This window comes from Somniosus microcephalus, unplaced genomic scaffold, assembly GCF_052327205.1.
Source record: "Somniosus microcephalus isolate GS21.2 unplaced genomic scaffold, FLI_Smic_1.0 unresolved_chr1, whole genome shotgun sequence".
Lineage (NCBI taxonomy): Eukaryota > Metazoa > Chordata > Chondrichthyes > Squaliformes > Somniosidae > Somniosus > Somniosus microcephalus.
In genome coordinates, this window is record NW_028225179.1 from 114874777 (window position 1) to 114881699 (window position 6923).

At 50.3% G+C, this 6923-nt stretch overlaps 1 protein-coding gene across 7 annotated transcripts in view; it reads left to right on the forward strand.

The window, feature by feature from the left end:
- LOC147095723 (complement C3-like) overlaps positions 1 to 2013 on the forward strand; it is a 165086-nt gene extending 163073 nt beyond the window's left edge. For all 7 annotated transcript variants that reach the window (XM_085974769.1, XM_085974768.1, XM_085974771.1 and 4 more), the window contains one exon: positions 21 to 2013. In XM_085974769.1, the coding sequence (XP_085830895.1) occupies position 21 (1 nt within the window). In that variant the 3' untranslated portion in view covers positions 22 to 2013. The remainder of the gene's footprint in view (positions 1 to 20) is intronic.
- Positions 2014 to 6923: the final 4910 nt, after the last annotated feature.

A 6923-nucleotide genomic window follows, 5' to 3' on the forward strand; every position in this document is an offset into this window, starting at 1 on the left:
ATCTTCACTTTGTGTTTCAGATTAATGAACTTGGCCCTATATTCTGGATGGATTAAGATGCAAAAGTGGAAACAACGCACATTCTGCTCATTGAGATTCATGAAGGAGCGGCAGTTCCAGTTCTCAATAACATTTATTAATTCAGATAGAATGTAGAATGCATTCGCAGCATATTGTAACAGAATAAAGTAATGCGTACTGTGCTAACAGTTCCTTATGGTGTTGCAATATCACAAAGATCACAAAGCCAAGTACAAATGAGGGAAGTCAATCGGCTCATCTTGATCACAATACACTAAAAAGCTTCCTGTACTCCAATCACAGCATCTGTTAGCAGCTATTCTCGCCTTTTGGCCTTTGCTACCTGTCCCAGAAGTCCTGTCACATTTTGCTTCAGGAAGCACATGCTGACCTCAGTCCTGAACTTGTCTTTTTCCCGTTATAGCTATGTCCCATTGCACAGTGTATTGAGTGGTTTTTTTTTACATAGAATTTACAGCTCAGAAACAGGCCATTCGGCCCAACTGGTCTGTGCCGGTGTTTATACACCACACCTTCTCCCACCCGACCTCATCTCACCCCCATCTACATATCCTTCTATTTCTTTCTCCCTCATGTACTTATCTAACTTCCCCTTGAAGGCATCGATGCTACTCGCCTCTACTACTCCATGTGGTAGCAGATCCCACATTCTAATCACTCTCTGGCTAAAGAGGTTTCTCCTAAATGAACGCAGGAAAAACACTTTCATAGACACAATTTTCTGTGGCTATACATAACTGATTAGAGGACCTTTCCCTTCTTTGCCTCAATGGTGGAACTCTCTGCGTCGTAGAGCGGAGATTGGTCCCTTGCGGATTTCTTAAAAGTGCGCCGTATATCTACAAATAGCTTTGAAAATATTATTGCAGATCTGTAAGAAATAGGACATGACCACACATTGAAGTGTCATTGTACTCGAAGGGCAAATGTAATTCAAAAACAAAAATAACCATACTTTCACTTTGTGATTGTTATTTTATTCCAAAGTTTTGCTAACTACATAACAGAACATGATAGATATTATAAGTATTCCAGCTTCCAACTTGGCAATGTAAGTTATTGTTCATTATCGGTTAGGTCACATTTAGAACACTGGGTGCAGTTTTGAGTGACCCATTATGGAAAGGACGTTCTAGCCATGGAGAGGGGAGGGTACAGCGCAGATTCAACACAGTGATGCCAGGGCTGGGAACACTAGGTATGGGGAGAGACCTGAGATACTGGGATGGGTTCGAACGGAGCAGAGACGGCTAAGAGGAAACGTAATACACGTTGTTAAATTTATGAATGGTTTTGATAAGGTCGATAAGAAAAGATTATTTCCTCTGGTTGGGAAATCAGTGAGCAGGGCTCATCAATTTAAAATGATCACCAAGAGTGAGGAGAGAGGTCATGAGATACTTATTTCAATACCTCTAGACTTGACTATTCCAACGCACTCCTGGCTGGCCTCCCACATTCTACCTTACGTAAACTTGAGGTCATCCAAAACTTGGCTACCCATGTCCTAACTCACACCAAGTCCCGTTCACCCATCACCCCTGTGCTCGCTGACCGACATTGGCTACCGGTTAAGCAACGCCTCATTTTCAAATTTCTCATCCTTGTTTTCAAATCCCTCCATGGCCTCGCCCTATCTCTGTAACTTACTTAAGCCCCACAACACCCCGAGATATCTGCGCTCCTCTAAATCTGCGCTCTTGAGCGACCCTGATTATAATTGCTCAACCATTGGCGGCCGTGCCTTCTGTTGCCTGAGCACTAAGCTCCGGAATTCCCTGCCTAAACCTCTCTGCCTCTCCACCTCTCTTGCCTCCTTTAAGACGCTCCTTAAAACCTACCTCTTTGACCAAGCTTTTGGTCACCTGCCCTAATTTTACCTTATGTGGCTCAGTGTCAAATTTTTTGTCATAATACTCCTGTGAAGCACCTTGGGACGTTTTACTACATTAAAAGCGCTATATAAATACACGTTGTTGTTGTTGTTGAATAGCATTGCCAATTGATCGAACGCCGTGACAGGAGGAATTGAGACAGAGATCATGATATCTCTTGGGGAAACACATAGCGAAACATTTGAAGCAGAGGAAGATGTCTGGTTATGGAGAGAGAGAGAGCAAGGCAGGAGGAATGGTTTTGGTTTGCCGGCACAGGCACAATTGGCCAAATGACCTCCTTCTGTGCTATAACCGTCCATGGTCCCACTACAATACTGACAGGTTCCACCTCGCGGGGTCCAGCACAACAGTGGCAGAATGAGACGGCTGTGGAAAAGAACTTGCAGGGCTACGGGGAAAGAGTAGGGAGGGGAGTGGGACTAATTTCAAAGAGCCGACACAGGCGCGATGGGCCGAAGGGCATCTTTCTGCACTGTATGATTCTATTGGAGGTAATTTTGACTTGGTGCAAGTGTAAAAAGGGTGATAGCGAATTTGAATGGCAATCAAAAGTAGGGAGCAATGTAAAACGGGCTGCCGATTCGCTATCGCCCGCTCTACACTATCGCACAAAGTCAAAATTATCCGCCTATGATTCTAACATGGGAGGGAGTAAAAATGTAATGTTGATCAGCAGCGAAGTGTTTTCGTTTCTTACATAACATCACGGCTTTAACCAGCTCCACTGTTAATGGTGCTGAGAGACTCTGTACATGGCCTGGGGCAACATTGATGTAATGGTCCAGGAAACTGATTCAATGCCACCTCGTGACGTGACAATGGGGGCAAATTTCCCCCTGGGTTCTGCTGCTCAGTCGCTGTAATTCGCGAAGTTTCCAATCTGCTGATTGATGGAAACTTTAAACCAAGCAGTTTATTAATAATATACATGTAAAAAATGCAGCTTGCATTATATACATGCAACAGCAATGGGATGCATAAAGCAAGAAAGACTTGCATTTATATAGCGCCTTTCATGACCTCAGGACGTCCCAAAGCGCTTTACAGCCAATGAAGTACTTTTAAAGTGGAGTCACTGTTGTAATGTAGGATACGCGGCAGCCGATTTGCGCACAGCAAGCTCCCACAAACAGCAATGTAATACTGACCAGATAATTTGCTTTTACGTTGGTTGATGAATAAATATTGGCCCAGGGGATAACTTCCCTGCTATTCTTCGAAATAGTGCCACGGGATCTTTTACGTCCACCTGAGAGAGCAGACGGAGCCGCGGTTTAACATCTCATCCGAAAGACGGCACCTCCGACAGTGCAGCACTCCCTCAGCACTGCACTGGGAGTGTCGGCCTAGATTTATGTGCTCAAGCCTCTGGAGTGGGACTAGAACCCACAACCTTCTGACTCAGAGGCTATAGAGTTTTAACTCCAGGGGTGGGGTACAATCCTGAAGGGGGGGTCAGATCCCTAACTCTAGAGGGGGGGTCTGACCCCGGGGGGGTGTGTGTATGTGTGGAGGGGTTTGTATGGGGGGGCCTGATGGTGGGGGTGTGTGTGTGGAGGGGTTTGTATGGGGGGGCCTGATGGTGGGGGTGTGTGTGTGGAGGGTGTTTTGTATGGGGGGGGTCTGATGGTGGGGGTGTGTGTGTGGAGGGGGGGGTTTGTATGGGGGGGGTCTGATGGTGGGGGTGTGTGTGTGGAGGGGGGGGTTTGTATGGGGGGGCCTGATGGTGGGGGTGTGTGTGTGGCAGGGGGGGTTTGTATGGGGGGGCCTGATGGTGGGGGTGTGTCTGTGGCGGGGGGGGGGTTTGTATGGGGGGGCCTGATGGTGGGGGTGTGTGTGTGGGGGGGGGTTTGTATGGGGGGGGCCTGATGGTGGGGGTGTGTGTGGCGGGGGGGGTTTGTATGGGGGGGCCTGATGGTGGGGGTGTGTGTGGCGGGGGGGGGTTTGTATGGGGGGGCCTGATGGTGGGGGGGTGTGTGTGGAGGGTGATTTGTATGGGGGGGGGTCTGATGGTGGGGGTGTGTCTGTGGCGGGGGGGGGGTTTGTATGGGGGGGCCTGACCCTGGGGGTGTGTGTGTGGAGGGTGTTTTGTATGGGGGGGCCTGATGGTGGGGGGGTGTGTGTGGGGGGGGGTTTGTATGGGGGGGGTCTGATGGTGGGGGGGTGTGTGTGGAGGGTGTTTTGTATGGGGGGGGTCTGATGGTGGGGGTGTGTGTGTGGGGGGGGGGGTTTATGGGGGGGGTCTGATGGTGGGGGTGTGTGTGTGGGGGGGGGTTTGTATGGGGGGGGTCTGATGGTGGGGGTGTGTGTGTGGGGGGGGGTTTGTATGGGGGGGCCTGATGGTGGGGGTGTGTGTGGAGGGTGTTTTGTATGGGGGGGCCTGATGGTGGGGGTGTGTGTGTGGAGGGGGGTTTGTATGGGGGGGCCTGATGGTGGGGGTGTGTGTGTGGAGGGGGGTTTGTATGGGGGGGCCTGACCCTGGGGGTGTGTGTGTGGAGGGTGTTTTGTATGGGGGGGTCTGATGATGGGGGTGTGTGTGTGGGGGGGGGTTTGTATGGGGGGGCCTGATGGTGGGTGTGTGTGTGTGGAGGGTGTTTTGTATGGGGGGGCCTGATGGTGGGGGTGTGTGTGTGGAGGGGGTTGTATGGGGGGGCCTGATGGTGGGGGTGTGTGTGTGGGGGGGGGGGTTTGTATGGGGGGGCCTGATGGTGGGTGTGTGTGTGTGGAGGGTGTTTTGTATGGGGGGGTCTGATGGTGGGGGTGTGTGTGTCGGGGGGGGGGTTGTATGGGGGGGCCTGATGGTGGGGGTGTGTGTGTGGAGGGTGTTTTGTATGGGGGGGCCTGATGGTGGGGGTGTGTGTGTGTAGGGGTTTGTATGGGGGGGCCTGATGGTGGGGGTGTGTGTGTGGAGGGTGTTTTGTATGGGGGGGGGTCTGACCCCGGGGGGGTGTGTGTGGAGGGTGTTTTGTATGGGGGGGGTCTGACCCCGGGGGTGTGTGTGTCGGGGGGGGTGTTTGTTTGGGGGGGCCTGATGGTGGGGGTGCTTGGTGGGCCGAGACAAAGCACTCCGGCCTCCCCTGGCCCACAAGCAGTGCTCCCCGAGGCTGTCCTCAACTCGCTGCAGCTGCCGGGTTTTCCGAGGCCTGGGAATCCTGGCCGGCCACAGTAAAACCTGGAAAGCAGGTTAAGCTTCCGGTGTTGAGATACCGCGGCAAACATGGGAGTCGAGACCAGAGCTATTGAAAACACAACTGCTTTATTCTAACCACATGACAAACAGGAACTAGAAAAGCCCGCGCATCCACTTAAATACTTCCCAGACAGGAAGTGCTCCCGGCAGCCTGTCCCTGCAGGAAACAAGTTGCTGGAGGAAAGGGCCCCCGGCTGGGGGCTTCTGCTTAGACTGTCTGTGCCGCCGTGAGCGGATTATGACCAGTGGTGGCGTGTCGCCACACCGGCCTCATTATCATTTTAAAGTGTCAACCCGCCTCCTGGGAGCTGGTTGGCTGCCCACCCCTTGTCCCGCCGTCTTAAAACCCGGAAGTCGGCGGGTTGGAGCCGTCTTCCCGACGAGCTCGGAATTTTTTGCCCGTTTATCCCCCCCCCCACCCTCACCCAGTGCCACCCACTCACCCATGTTAAAATCCCAACCCCCATGTCTCTGTTTATAAAGCCATGGGTCCTGTATGCTTTTCACCAGCCTGCTCAACTTGTCCTGTCACCCTTATAGTTTTGTGTGTACATACACCCCCAGGTCTCTCTGTTGCTGCACATCCTTTTAAAATGGTACCATTTAGTGTATGTTTAGTGTGGTGGTATGAAGCTGAGCGTGAAGTTCCAGCTGTCTTACATTTTATTACAGGTGAAGGGCCCACAGAGCTGGGAAGTGGGATGTGAAAATCGGCTGGAAGGGGGAAAAAGCTCCCAAATGGTATTCAGTGATTCAGGAAACTCTATGCTGCAAACAATTGGAAATCGATAAAGGTAAAATGGTGGACTTCAATAAGCAAAGCAACATCATGAGATGGAGGGAACGGCAATGCAATCTGAAATCTTCCCAGCTCAGTGCAATTTGAAACATTGTGTTCACTATCTTTCTGCAATGTTATACAGTGACCTACCAATCAAATGCACACATTCACCTGGTATATTGCTGAAGGTCGTGAACATTGACCATTTCATGTAAAGTTATGATTAGACAGCAAACAAAAAAGACATTATGAAATGATTCTTAAAATATGGAGAAAGATTAACTGAGGTGTCAGCCGTGGCTCAGTGGGTAGCACTCTTACCTCTGAAACAAGAAGTTTGTGGGTTCAAGTCCCACTCCAGAGACTTCTGGGTTTCCTGTCCAAAACTCTGCCCTGCCACCTACACAACCTGCCCCAGTAAATATCCAGCCCACAGTGTACAAAAGGAGTGAAGTTATGCTAAACTTTTATAAAACACTGGTTAGGCCCCAGCTGGAGTACTGTGGTTAATTCTGGGCACCACACTTTAGGAAAGATGTCAAGGCCTCGGAGAGGGTGCAGAGGAGATTCACTAGAATGGTGCCAGGGATGAGGGACTTCAGTTAGCTGGAGAGATTAGGGAAACTGGGATTATTCTCCTTAGAGCAGAGACGGTTAAGGGAAGATTGGATAGACGTGTTCAAAATCATGAAGGGTTTTGATAGAGTAAATGAGGATAAACTGTTTCCAGTGGCAGAAGGGCCAGTAACCAGAGGACACAGATTTAAGGTAATAGGTAAAAGAATCAGAGGGGACATGAGGTGAAAAATTACACAGTGTGTTGTTACGATCTGGAATGCGCTGCCTGAAATGGCGCTGGAAGCAGATTCAATAGTAACTTTCAAAATGAAATTGGATCAATGCTTGAAGAGGAAAGAGTTGCTGGGATATGGGGAAAGAGCAGGGGAGTGGGACTAATTGGATAAATTCAAATAAAGAGCCGGCACAGGCAACATGGCTGAATGGCCTCCTT